This window comes from Pezoporus occidentalis, unplaced genomic scaffold (assembly GCF_034315485.1).
Source record: "Pezoporus occidentalis ecotype Australia unplaced genomic scaffold, CSIRO_AGI_Poc_V1 ctg17, whole genome shotgun sequence".
NCBI classification, from domain to species: Eukaryota; Metazoa; Chordata; class Aves; order Psittaciformes; family Psittacidae; genus Pezoporus; species Pezoporus occidentalis.
Window position 1 is genome coordinate 5,264,385 of NW_026913531.1, and position 15,028 is coordinate 5,279,412.

The window sequence follows — 15,028 nt, forward strand, 5'->3', positions numbered from 1 at the left end:
GATAGTTACATTTTTACTTGGCTTTCACTCAATATCTGCTGCATGGATGAGAAATAAGTATGCATATATATATGTGCATGCTGTATGTTGTATAAAGGCTAATTTAATCATGTTCTTTTGACTGTGTCACTCACTTTCTAATCCATCTCCATGGTGACACTCTTTAAGCTCTCAGTCTATAAGCAGCCCTGAAGCTGATCCTTTTAGCACATGGGGTTTTTAAATGGTACCAGAGAAATCTGTCCTTTTTCCAAATTCACAATACGTGGAAATTCCCTCAAAATTAAACTTGTCAGAAGCATGAAAGTTAGAGACTTCAAATTCTCCAGGCATGAACAAGGGATTTAGACACCTTCACAATGAATATAATCTTAAAAGTATGACTAGATATTATAAGTAAATATTTGGGGGATGCTGTCATGAGATACATACTTCACAAACCCAATATTGAAAAGTATTTCATAATAAGCCTTGTTCTGAGTTCATTCTCTGCTATTTGTGGTACAAAAGATATAAAGCATTAAAAAAACAGTCCCACATAAGTTCAAAGGATCAAAAGAGACCACTTAAGGATGTGTTAGTACTAATTCTGTCAGTCCTGTGAGTACTTTATCAAATACATTCTACAAAGTATCACTTAAAAACATCAGGAATAAAATCCAGCTTGAAAACAGTGTGTGTGTATATACTGCATTTTAATTGTAATATGGCCTCTGAAATCGAGTCTAATTATGGAATTGATACTTTAGTGCCAGTGTTTATATATTTGTCATAAAAATTATGAGAGTAACTAATACTTGATTTAATTTGACGAATTTATGAAAACCCAGATGGGCTTCTAATTTTCATGAAGTTCACTTTCTTGTATTCATTTATCATATATCTCCTAATCTAAGAGACATGCTTCATCAGCTCTCGACATTTAAAGGAAAAATAGTCCTAATCACAAAAGCTGGAATTTATCCTGAGAAGAAATCAAAACCGTGTTTTACTCTCTAAATTGATAAGACTGTGAGCCTCATTTTGAGCCCTGTTTTGATGCCAAACTGAACAAACAGTAATTCCAATGCAGAAAAAAGTTTTATTGCTGCCTATTGCTTCTGTAGATACATCCATCTCTGGAAGGCAGAGAACTGTATGAACAGGGTATCTTCTGCAGTGCCTTTGCTGACCAGAAAATTACTCAGTCCTTTCTAATGTCTTTGCTATAAATGCATGCATCTTAGCCTTAGTCCTAAGGTCCTCCAAATTCCATACTTTCGGTGTCTGAAAATAGGCAGCACTCTTTTCCTCGCTGTGGTCTGGAGGAGATAATTAAAAGCCAGAAATCTTGTTCTTCCCCAGTTACCTTGGGCTTGAATTTGTCAATGTTTCTCTTTGTAGAACTGAGTAAAAGTATTGTGTGCAAGGGGAAAAAGAGCATTTTATTCATCTCATTTCAATACCATTCACGTCTTTCTTTGCTTCACCACAAAAGACTGTTGGTGACAGTAGTACATGGGTAATTAAAAGACTCTCAGGCTGAAATTTGACCTATTACATCAAGCCTTTGCTTGATATATTATTTTACATCAAAATCTGTCAATTGGAAGTTATAACATTTCTCAGGCATGAGAGAAACCTCTGCTAAGACTTTACTTCATTTATTATTCAGGCTCTGTTGGCTGGACTCAAGTAGAATGCTTGATTTCAGCAGTTTATTTCATTTGATTAACCCCAATGTGTTTTGCCTGCATATGATTAAATTCAAGCAGGTCCCAGCTGTTGTTTGCATGCTTAATTTACAGTTTTTTTCTGAGATTCTGGCTTTTTCCCTGGTGCCTGATTTGATATTGCTGAAGGGTAAATCTCAGTGCTATTTAAGAAAGGGCCTGTTTTCAGTGCAGAAAGTGTCCAGCCAGCAGACTTCCTACGTGACTGACAAGGGCTCAAATTCCAGCGAGCAGCCTGAGCCCAGCCTGTTTGGAGGGACTTTGATCAGGGCTTTGTACTGCATAAAGCCGGAGGGTGCATGCTTGCAAACTGTAGTAGACCCAGGATGCCAGTAGAAAGTGGAGGGGGTTCGCTGGCTAATGCTCTTCTTTGGCCAACTCTGAACTACTATCCGACAGCCAAACAACAAGATAATAGCAGGCGGCAAACAGAAAGGGTCACCAGATGTACACTTGCTTCTTGCAATCAGCCCGATCCCTTTTGGCCTCTCACACCTCCTTTCATTCAGCCGTGTCAGGTGGGAGGAAATTTCTTTATTTACCTTTGTTTTATAACCCTGAATACTACAGGTCAAATTGCAAATGTGCCAGCAGATAATCTTAGGATATGCCAATGTCATGTTCAGGGTGGGATGTGAACCTAAGAGCTGAGGTATTTGGGGTTTCTCTGGCTTGGACTGTTTAATAAGGAAATGTTTACAATTAAATCTGTCATCTTAGTACTGGAGTCATTCCCTGCGCATATATCTGTGACTATTTCCAATGGGAATTTCACATGTTACTAGAAGTCAAAATTAATCCATATGTGCTGGATCAACAGATTAAGACCTGTACATCATCTCTGTGTCTAATATGTATACCATGTTAAAGAGGGATATATTTTGCTGTAGGCATACTTCCAGTAGTGCCCAGTTACTTAACTCTAATTTCAGTATGTCTGTTTCCAGGGACAAAAGTTATATTTAATTGTGAAGATGTATTTTTACTTTAGAATAAGTGTTATTTAAAGAACATGTGGTATTCAAGCTATTCTGTATGGCGTTCAAATTATGTATGCCATGAATGAAACAGCTGAATCTGAACGTAGAGATTTCTAAGGTGTGAGGGATTGTCTGTAACTTAAAAAAATAATCTATTCCTAAATATTTTTACGAGAATGAAAGAATGGCTGCTTTTGGATAAAGAAAATAATCCTCAACAATTGAGGATTAATTACCAATCCCATCCAAATCAAGTTTCTGATTAAAATTTTTAATTTCTAATGAACATTTTCAAAGTCACAGTTACTTCTTTCTATTTGTTTCAACTGTTTTCTGCATTATTTTGCATTTAACTATTTAAATGCAAAGTCTGATCTTAAACAGTAATATATATATATACATATGTTTTATGCATGTTTCCATGCACACGTAAGCATACTGATAATCTAGCCCTTTTCAAAGTAACTTTTCTTATTTTATTACATATTTCTGTTGAGACAAATCCACATAGGGTTTCAACAAATAGGAGTTCCCTAGATTGCTGAATAAATAAACAGCTGCTATCATAAGGAGAGGTAGCACAGTTTATCACTCTGAATGTACAATTAATACTTTGTATCTCATAGAAGAGTGTTCTGGTGCAATTAACATTTAAATTAATGAACAATGAGATTGAAGGTTTACTCTTGTTTTTCATTTGATGGGCCTTTGAATTATGTTTCTTTATTATTAACAAATCAAGACCTGATAGTCTTTTTCTTAAATGAGTTAGGAAAGATCCATCATCTTGATTCAGTTGCATATATGATGCAAAAATTGTAGTGTATTACTCCAAGAAGGTAATATACTCTATCACAAGCTGAATTTTAGTAAGGATCCATAGTTGTGACATGGCTGTCTTCAGCAAAAGACTGTCAAACAGTAGCTTGATGGTTTCAGTGACCTTTGATGACATTTTTAATAATGCTTTTTAGTTCATTATTTTTCCTATATGTTCATTGTGGTTCATTCATGTACAATAAGAGGTGAAGTTGCAGCTATGGAATAGGAAAATGCTCTGCACAAATATGCATGGTTAGGTACCAAGGAACTGTGGTTATCTCAGTTTAATTGTGAGAAATTGACAAAAGCAATGCATAATTAAGCAAATTATTCCTCTCCTCAAGCCCTCAGTCCCCATTGTTATTCTCATGGTAAAGCAGAACAACGGGCCATCAGCCAAGCCATAGAATTTTTTATGAGACAGGGAAGAGTAAGCTCCATTAGTTTCCTGTTAAACACATGTAATGAAAAGACATTTGGCTATGAGTCTGTGGTAGTGCATCTAGTTTGTCTCTGATTATGTTCTTGGTCAGTGGTCATCATCTTTGGAATTAAAACATCATCAATTAATCTGGATACTTTTAATGTGTGGCTAATTATTAAAGTGAAAAGTAAGTTTAAATGCTACTTAGTTTTATCTTCTCAGAGGAATAGAGTAGTGAAAATGACCAAAGGCTGTAGTTTCCAAACCAGCTGGAATAACTTTGTATCAATCAACAGGTTTATGTCAATCAGAGGTGCATTTGACACATATTCCAGGTCCATTTAATTTAAAATTACAACTTCAAGAATATAGCCTGTTATAAATGTTAAAATAGGAATAGACACAATTACTATTTTATCTTTAAGACAGTCCATATGTATCTGGTTTCACATTTATTGAAAGTTAGTCCCTGAGGTATGTATCCTTTATCAAAAGAATTATCCCTAGGGCATCCCTGCAGATGCAGAAATCAGGTGGGTTGACCACTATACCCATGAGTCATTATATAAATTATTTACTAATACAATTTACAAGCAGTAAACTTATAAGAAGTTTAATAAGTATAAAATAAGGAGTTTACAAGATACTGAAATGTTTATAGCAATCTAAAATGATGTACAAAACACAAAAGCCACTTGTCAGTATAAAAATTCTGAAGTGGAGACACAGAAGTAGGCCACTATCATGTATATGATATTTTTTTTATTTGAGTAATAATATACAGAGCAAGCTGCAAGAAGTATTTTTCCTTCTCCTAAAATGCGTAATAGAATACTTTCTGAATGATATCTTTTCCTGCTTATACCTCAGATTCAGTACAACCACATACATTCAAATAATTTCAGCTATGCTTGTAGAAGCATGTAAATCTGTAACTGAGAATTTTGCCAGGCACTATGTTTGCCTGTACTGCTATAATAAAAAATAAATTTTCTCAGTTAATCCATTTCTGCATATAAATATGTTGGGTTTGATTTATATTTCCACGTGTATCTTAGTGCCTATGTTTGAAAACTTTGCCTGTTACCATGCTTGAAATGGTAAAGAGAAAATAAGTATTTTCTTCTGCTTTTACTCTTTAGTGTTGTGAGACAAGTGGATGGAACTTTATGGAATTTCATAAAAATCTAATTCTTCCTTTTGTTTGGCAGCACAAGCTGGCTTAGCATGTTGGTTTCTTTATGACCACTTGCCCTTCTTGCTCTATGTCAGAACCAATGAAGAGTTGATGCATTGTTTGTATAAATTTTGTTCAGTAGAGTATAGGGTGAGTGTTGTTAGAAAATAAAATGAAAGTTTATTTTCTTTAAAACCTTTTAATCAGTTTCAACTTTATTGCTTTTCTTATTGAGAAGTAGGACTTCCAGTTATCAAGATTGTCTTTTATACATACATTTGCACACATACATAAATACTACATTTATAGTTTATATAACTTTGTATTACTTTTATACACATACACATTCATATGATCAATATAAGATGAATAGAGTAGATAATGACCTCTTATAAAACTAATTGTGATATTTTTTGTTTGAGTCTGAGGATTACTCTGGAGTGTTTTATTTGTGAGGTTAAAACTTACTTTTAAGATAAAGTATTACATAAATTCCCATTTTGAAATATTCAGTTATTGAAAATAATTATCTCTAGACTTCTGTTTGGGAGCAGACTTCTTTTGGTCAATGCATCAGGAAATTTAAAGAGGGCATTAAATCCATAATCCATTTCCATGCAGAGATACTTCAGCTAATCTCCTCTGAAGCTAAAGAAGCCTGAGGAATGCTGTGCTCACTTGGCTGTTTAACCTATCCCAGTTAGCTCTGTCTGAGTTTAAAATTAACAGTAAAAAGCTGGAAAAGATGAGAGAAACAAATACTGGAGAAGAAATCTTGGAGAAAAAAAAATATTTAAAAACCAAATAAATCTGGGAAAATTATCCCATTGTCACCAGAAATGTTGTCTTTGTTAATTTCACAGGCTCATCTAGTAGCAGCTTTCGAAAAAAGCTTGGGAAATATGACTGGCCGATTGCAAAGTCTAACAATGACAGCTGAACAAAAGGTACGTTTACCAAAGCAGATGCTGTAATGTGGAAAACAGTCAAGAGATTATATTAGAGTTTTGTTTAAAAAATGCTGAAAGGAAACAGGGGCAGCTGTGACAATAAGACAGACAGATCTTTTCTTAATGGCCATCACGATCAAATCTTCATAAAGCTCCAGCAGAATTAAACTGTGCAGCATCAGGTTTATGCAGGCAATATCATAGAATAGTTTGAAGATAACATCTTTCTTTTTCCAGATCTTAATTTACACATATGCGACTCTTACATTTAATCCATACTGAAAGATGCTGTAACAAAGACTGATCCTAACCTGTTTCATTCTAGCCTGCCAGTATTGTCAAAATAATAGACTTGTGGGAAGAGAGGAACTTTTAAGTAGAGAAAAATTACTCCATTCTGAGAGCTAATGCAGGTTAGGTATCCTATTCACGAGTAAACAGATTTAGTTTGTACTGTGCTGTTTTCACTGTTGGGGAAAAAATTCTGTACCTCATAGGACGTAAACTTAATGTGAGCCTTTGTACCAAGCTCAGGATCAAAAGGCTACTTAGCACCTTCCAGGATCAAACTTCTGCAGCTTTCTGCCCTTAATTCATTTTGAACAGTATCATATAAAGGCCCATTGAGCCAAACTGTGAAAGAAACTGTATGTCAGTGAACTTTTAGTCACCACAAGACTCAGTGTAGCTGTCTATAAAAATAGCCTGGTTGAACACCAGCAGACAAAATATGGTGAGACTTGTGAACTGGACAGAAAATACTTATATTGCTTGTTTTTTTCATCTAATGAAACAAACATACAAACAAGCAAACACCCACACCCACACAAAAAAAAATCCCATAGCTGAATTTTCTTAAAACAAAAAGTTTTGACTATTTTGCAATGTATAATTCCCTCAGAATGTTTTGTTTCCAGATTAAGCAGTAACATTGAAACAGTACATCTCCAAGCTTCTTTCCCAAAAGATTTGGAACATGTTCTTTTCCTTCTCTTCTTTTCTCTGTTGTTAAGGTTAAAATCCTTTAATCCTTATTATATAAATACAGGCTGGAAAGACGGGTTTAATGCAGCAGTAATAAAAGCTATTTATAATTTCCTAAGCATTCTAGCACAGAACTTCCTGCACTGAAGTGAAATTGTATTACTTCAACTTGCAGGACAGTTGCTATTAAACAGGAGGGGTTTTTTTTAGTTGAATTATTATTTAGCAAGTTAAATATTTTGAAAAATGCACAAATTCAGGTGAGATTCATCCATTAAATAGTAGTTTCACATACTAAATGATTTAATTCAAATGGGTTTATTGTCTTGCACAATCAAATTGCTGGATTTCTATTTATAATGAATATTCAATTGAGACCATTTTTTGATTAGTCTTTATTCAAAATGTTTTGTTCACAATAAAAATAGCATGATTGCTTTATATAGGAGAAATGCAAAAGAATGTGATAGTTGAGTTTAAGATCTTTGGAAATAAAATATGCATTCTACTTAGTTGTTGCCCTTAGATTCACCCAAGCAATTCCATGAACTTCAGTTCGACTACTTTTATCTTGTAAATTTTTTTAGCTTAGACAAATATTATTCTTCTGCCATATATTTTGAGTTCTCTTTGCTGTTCCCACAGGAGTCTGAGCTTATAGAGCTAAGGGAAACCATTGAAATGCTGAAAGCCCAGAATTCTGCTGCACAAGCTGCTATTCAAGGAGCCTTGAACGGTCCTGATCATACCCACAAAGGTATGGTTTTGTCACTATTAAAATAAATGAAGTTTCTCCCCAGAAATAAAGCTAAGTAACTACTTTTTTGTTGTTTTGGGGACTCTTTTGCAAGGGCAAGCACATTCTGCAGTGCATGGTAGGCATACTTGTGGTATTTCCAGAGCTGGAAACTTTGTATGAGCTTCCTGTTTGCTAGAGTTCCTGGAGCCTTGTCTTCTCAGAACTGGGTGGCCAGGAAGTAATTGCTGGGTGTCAAGAGTTAACCCTGTCACTGTGGTTGTGTACTGAAGTGCGCTCAAGACACTAACGAAGTCTTATAGTGAAACATCGTTATAGCTTGGAAAACCAGTGTAAGTTGTAGCTCTGAAAATTGGTGTTGTTATTGTTAAGAGATGGACTGACAACAGCTCAGCTTCTTCATGAAGTGCTAAATCAGTGCAGGAAAGAAGTCATTTTAATTTCCAGATTCTAAATTAATCTGTAATTGCAGTTCAGCAGATATTGCATGATAAATACATACTTCAAAAGTGCCTGTTGATAAGCAACTGCAAAGGAATTACTTGAAGAAAAAAAATAATAGCAGCAGTCATTTTTGAGAGTGACATTGATCTTTCTTTAAAGAGGACATTATTTAGATGTTTGCCTTTAGGCCATTTCATTGCATGACTCGAATATAGCAAAGCTAACTTCTAGGAAGTAAATAATAATCTAAAAAGTAATTTCCCTTGGTATTAGTGGAGATGTTTTGCAAGAATATTTTGCAGTGATTGAGACATAGCTATCAGAGACTTTTAAGAAATTGAAACTCAAAAGCATCACCAATCAGTATTCTCCATTTTGGGTTGTGTTTTTTTTTCATTCATTTTTAATGAACTTCTGCCTGCTATTTCCATTATGCTATATTAGAAGGTAGCATCTGAACACTGATTAGACTTGCTACAAGTCAAGTAGTGCCTATACTACTCACAAAAAGAACTGTAGTACATGTGATGTGTAATAAGTCAAGTAATTCATAGAATCATAGAATCATAGAATCTAGAATCGTTAGGGTTGGAAAGGACCTTAAGGTCATCTAGTTCTAACCCCCCTGCCGTGGGCAGGGACACCTCACACTAAACCATATCACCCAAGGCCTCGTCCAACCTGGCCTTGAACACTGCCAGGGATGGAGCATTCACAACCTCCCTGGGCAACCCATTCCAGTGCCTCACCACCCTAACAGGAATGAACTTCCTTCTTACATCCAACCTAAACTTCCCCTGTTTAAGTTTTAACCCGTTATGCCTTGTCCTATCACTACAGTCTCTAATGAAGAGTCCCTTCCCAGCATCCTTATTAGCCCCCCTTCAGATACTGGAAGGCTGCTATGAGGTCTCCATGCAGCCTTCTCTTCTCCAGGCTGAACAGCTAATTCATCTATAACACAGACTGGTTAGCTATGAGGTTATTCCTGCTTAGTGTGCTGTGCAGGGTCATTGCCTTAATGCCAAAAAGACCCCAGATTGGAGAAGCTCCTAAGTTTTAGCCTAATTACATGCATCCCCATTGACTCCCATGGGATTTTTACAGGCTGTAATAGCTTGAATCTGAGCCACTGAAAGCATCAGTGCCATTTACATGCATTTAGTCTCCATTTGATGAGGAAGATGCTACATAAATACAACAATTATTATATTGAAATAGAAACAGATTTCACATAATTTTCTTTTCTTTAGATTTACGTATAAGGCGGCAACATTCTTCAGAAAGTGTTTCCAGCATCAACAGTGCTACAAGCCATTCAAGCATTGGCAGTGGTAATGATGCTGACTCCAAGAAAAAGAAAAAGAAAAACTGGGTAAGTGCGCAGCAGGTTTAAACCTATCTTTTAGCTTTTATGTCATTTCCTAGTGCCTAAGTAGCATAACAGTCCCATTTCATCTAGAATATTATTGTGGGGCCTGACGGATACAAAGCAATTGACATGTATACGTACTGTGACACTACAAGCAAACTAAAAATTGTTGAATATCAGTGGGGAATTATTTGCAGAAGCCAGGATAATTTAAAAGAAAAAAAAAAGAAACCAAAACCAACCAACCAAACAAACAAACAAAAACAAAATACCCAACCAGAATCCAAACATCTTAAAACCAAAACAACTGAGAATCACTGTTATGACCAAAACTGTCTCTGGGCCATATTGAAACCCTGTTTGATTTTTCTTCAGTTGGACTTTGAGTCAAAGGCTCGACTGAAATATGTTACCCAGCTATGAAGGGAGTTGAAATCTGTTAAGAATTCTCATGTAGAAGTAATATGTTATTTAATGAAATTAAGATGCTTCTCAACTGGAACACACAAATACCACATAGTGCTAAGGGTTTAATCAAATACTTTCATTAAATAATTGGAAAAATATGTTTCTGTTGTTTTAAAATTATTACTTGCATAAACATTTGTTTTAAAGTACTGATCAGCCTTCATTCCCTTGATTTGTAATTCCACACTCTTTCATGTTTCTGCAAGGTGAACTCTAGAGGAAGTGAGGTGAATATAAACCATGGAAAATTTGGCATGCATCTATAAAGAACCCTATCTTGGCATGATTGCTATTTATTTTGGCAGTAGGCTTTTATACCTTCTAAAAACAGATTATCCTGTATGTCTTCTCAGTTTGTCTCTATTCATTTTAATCTCAAAGTTTAGACTATAGAAAGGGGGAGTGTAGCCAAAATCCATTTCTTTCTCATTAGATATCATGAGCTTGTACAGACTTAAATAATATTTCTCTGATCAGTGGTCACACTCCCCACTCTCCAATTATATCATGAGAATAACATGTCTGAATACCTCATTTTTTTTATGGAGGAACCAGTTTGTCATTGAGTTCTATACAATTTTAATCAGAATAATTTTCTGAAAAAAAAACAAAAGAACCCCACATTTTTCCTAAGATGAACAATTTATGTATTTAGACAAAGGTATCAATGAATGGGCTAGTTAAAATTCATTGCAGAAGACAAAACTGTTGTCATCTTGGCTCCTGAAATAAATGGCTCTTTGGCTATTCTGTCCCTTTTTGATACTGGATAAGAGGGAAAGTCAATGCTTGTACATTGAGATCTTACTGCTCTAAAGGAAACTGCAGCAAACAGTATATACCTTTCAGCTAACATTCTTCTCAGCAATACAACAAAGCAAGCCTCATATCCCAGCTTAAATCCTCTTGCTTGTGAACCAAACCATAGCATTTGCATAGTTTGGCCTTTCAAATTTTTAATGGGAAAGGTAAATTTGCAAACCCAGTAAATTGGACTTGTCTTTTGATTTCAGCATTTAGCAACAGCAGGTTCTGCCTGTGCTTAGATGCAAAGTGGTTATTTAAAGCCATCCCTTGAAGGGAATGCCATGGGAATGGGATTCCCCTGGGGCTTAATGGTTTTAAATGAGCACCCCTCTCTCATAGCTGTACCACTCGGTTCTGCACTTTTTCCATAGCATTATGTTTGCGCTGCGCTGGATTAATAAAGTCAAAACCAAGCACTGTATCATGTTTTTAGAGATACTGTGTTGCATATGTTAATACCTTGCTTCTGTATACTGACCTCAGGCAGTGGCTAGGATGGCATCTGCAAACTAACTCTCCAAAACATGAGCTGCAGACAAATTGCCATGATGAGGAGAATAATCTTGCTCAATATTTATTTTCCAGCTAAGAAGTTCTTTCAAACAGGCCTTTGGAAAGAAGAAGACAACCAAGCCTCCTTCCTCACATTCAGACATAGAAGAGCTGACAGACTCATCTCTTCCTTCATCACCTAAATTGCCCCACAGCTCAGGAGAGTGTGGGGCAACATCAATGAAACCATCACAATCAGCATCTGCGTAAGTATCTCTCTTGGCAAACCTTTCTTCCCAAATGGGATGGAATGTGAAACAGAACTCTTCAATTGTGGCCATTTGCACTTCATGGCCAACAGCCATGATCTTTTAACCTCATGCTCCATCCATTTGCCAGATTTCTAGTGAACTTCAATCCATTTACACTTTTCTAGTAGCTACTTTTCTCGTAGCTCTTTCTTAGGTCATTCTCTCCTCCTTTCACAGCCTTTACCTTAAATCATCTAGAAGTACACTTCATTCCAAATGCATATCAAAAAGCTTATGTTGTGCTCTCCCTTTACACAATTAACTTCACCATATCCAGTTACTAAAGGCCAAATACTATAGTTTCCTTTCTTCATGACATAATAAAAATGTCATTTTGTTTTCCAGGTAGCTATAAATATTTACAAAATACTCATCCCTTCTGTTATTACTTTATCGGTTTTGTAGCTAATAATTTTATCATTTTTAATCTATTTCCCCTCTTCTGTCTGCTTGGATCTTTCTGTGTGGTTTTACCTTTTTATTCAAGTCACCATCCTTAAGGTTTCAGTACATCATCCTCTTTGAACCAACAGCTGCATACTACTGATGCCAGCCTTACTTTCCTTGTCCTAGTTGAAAATAATCAGGTCACAACTATTCTTCCTTAAGGCACCTGGGGAATTCTAGTCTTGTGGCTGATTACTGACCTTTAAAATAGAATTTCCCTGTGTTGTTAGGTGCCTTTTATGATTAACTTATTTTAGGATCCAATAATTTTTATATACTGGGTTTAGGAGTTTGACAGCAAATATTGCCACAAAAGAAATCCTTCCACAATAGATGTTTTTCTTTCCTCATTTTCTGTAAAGTGGGGAATAACTTACCCATATCCATAGTTTTTTTATGTTTTTTTTTAAAGCTCACATTTTTATGGTTTCAGGTACATGTGTGTTATGAGAGGATTTCTACATGTTTGGGACCCTTGATTCTGATTAATTGTCAACTTAAAAATCACTAGTAAAAGCATAATACAAAGTGCCTGAACTTAAACAAAACACTTCTATTCTACAAAATTATTTACTCATGGTTCACAGATCTGCTCTCATAACCTTATCTTTCCTCCTTTCCCCCAGCCCTGCTTTTTTTCTTTGTTTCTTTGACTTGCTGTCTATATGTGCTGGTGTTCCCAGAATTTATCAAGGGCAAAACTACATAACTACTCATTCATTCCAAGCTCTTCCATTGGGTATTTGTCCTCTGAGCCTTAAATTCCTAAATTCTGCCCAGTTCACAGCCTTCTGGTTCTTCCACCGTTTTCGAACACTGATCTTTCTAATCATATTATTGCATTTTTTATTACTGTGACCTTTCTACATGCGATGATATAGATTCTTTGCCTTCTTCAGAGAGATCATGTAAATATGGTTATCTAGATTAATTTCTTTATCTGTTAAACTGATGTTACTCTCTTTGGAAGACTTGTTTTCCGTTGCATAACTTAAACTTCTACCACCTTCAAGACTTCTCATAATTGTCAACAGTCTCTGTTCGAATGTCATGACTTCTTCTACCCAAAGTACCTATTGATTTAAAAATCTGGAGATTGTAACAAGAAAGAAAAATTAAAACTCTTTCTAACTACCTTGAACTTTGTCTGAAGTCTGTTCAGGCTTCTGAGCTTCTTTCTGTGACTTCTCAGGAATGCTAGCTTATCTTTTTATTTTTCTTTTTTTTGATGAAGTCTCATCTTGTTATGTAATTTTGCAGCTGTAGGAGCTGACTGTTGAAGAGCCCTGGAATCTGCAAAGTAAAATTCAATTCATACTTTCAGCTTCCATTCTGCTTATCTTAACAGTCTAGACAGCCCTTTCCTGCTTCTTCCAGAACTGTAGTCCTACTCTCTGCTTTATTTATATCTTCTCTAAAGCTGGCTTTCCAGCTTTCTGTCCATGCCTTCTTAAAATGTATTTCAAAATAGCCCAAATAGATATCTGGCTTCCCAGTTGTCCAAGTTGTTGAGATAATATATGCATGTAATCAAATTTCATTTCCTATTTCGTTAGCATAAATATGGGCACATCAAACCAAGAACTGTATCCTAATACTTGGAAAAAAAATCCTAGTACATGCCCTTTTTCATTTTCACTCACATTTAAAATATTTGTGCGTGTTGTGAATAGCACTCATTATTTTCCTTCTTCAGTTTGCCATATTTTTTTATTTGCCATGAACTTCATCTTCCCTTTGCTTACGCTTTCCTGGTATATTTTCTTGACCTTAATCTTATGTTCTAAACCATTACCTTTACTTTCTTCCAATTACATCTGTCTAATACATGTGTATGCAGGTCATCTCTAGTCTGGGCACCAAAGAAAAGGCAAAACGGTCACGTGGTCTACAATCATAGATCCCGGTAAAATTGAGTGTGGGGCATGGAGTTGTATACCCAGCTGCTGACCTGAAGAGTGCTGCATCTTCTTTCCCAAAATACTTTGCATGCATACTGGCAATTAAAAGTTGACCTTTGTTTCTTGTTTGTATATTGGAAGTAATAATCACAATAATAACACTTATTGTTAAAACAAATTTTCATTTTTAAATTGTTCTGCAAATATTAACTATTTATAGTGACAGTAATAAAGAACAAATAACATTAAGTGAATTGACTCAAAATATTGCTTAATGTAACAACATACATAGCCCAAATTCAGTGTTTTATTTTCTAGTGGTTCTGTTATGCAACAGATCTAGGTCTGATGATGGCATAGAGAGGCAAATCAGTTTGACACAAGAACTGGATGGCTGTGGGTCCCTGGGCCACTCATGTCTTGATCTTTTCTCACAATGGTTTCTTAACCATTCTCACAATGGTTTCCCTTAAAAGTAATGCTTCTGAAAAATAATTTCATGGTGAATACTTTTCATCCAGTCTTCAGGAAAAAAACAAAAACCAAAACAAAACAAAACAAAACCAACCAGCATGATTTCACATACCATACATTGCCAAATGATTGACTATAGGCAAAAAGTCAACCATCACAAATCAAAACCATTACAGATCAAAATCTTCTAGATCATGAAGTCAAGGATGTGTCTTTGTGTACAGTTCAAAACAGAGAAAGTTGTTGATGCCTGACAGATAATAAATATCAGCAGTGCAATTTAATCAGCATATTTCAGTGATAACTATTGCTACTTAGGGAAATTATAACCTTTGCACCAAAGAATTGATGCAGATATAAAATCAGGTTAAAATTGATGGGTGATGCACACTCAAAAGAAAAACAAAGCAAAAGAAAAACCAAAAAGCCCATTTCTGCAAAGTTTTTAACAGATTTTTTTTCACCGCAGTAAACTTTCTTACCTAAACTGGAAAGGTATAAATAAA

General features: G+C 35.4%; 1 protein-coding gene across 12 annotated transcripts in view; it reads left to right on the forward strand.

Annotated features, from left to right (window-relative positions):
* The window catches only part of NAV3 (neuron navigator 3), a 540,674-nt gene that overhangs the window by 503,848 nt on the left and 21,798 nt on the right, over positions 1–15,028 (forward strand). For all 12 annotated transcript variants that reach the window (XM_062613809.1, XM_062613807.1, XM_062613808.1 and 9 more), the window contains 4 exons: positions 5,979–6,062; positions 7,695–7,806; positions 9,504–9,625; positions 11,483–11,655. In XM_062613809.1, the coding sequence (XP_062469793.1) occupies positions 5,979–6,062; positions 7,695–7,806; positions 9,504–9,625; positions 11,483–11,655 (491 nt within the window). The remainder of the gene's footprint in view (positions 1–5,978; positions 6,063–7,694; positions 7,807–9,503; positions 9,626–11,482; positions 11,656–15,028) is intronic.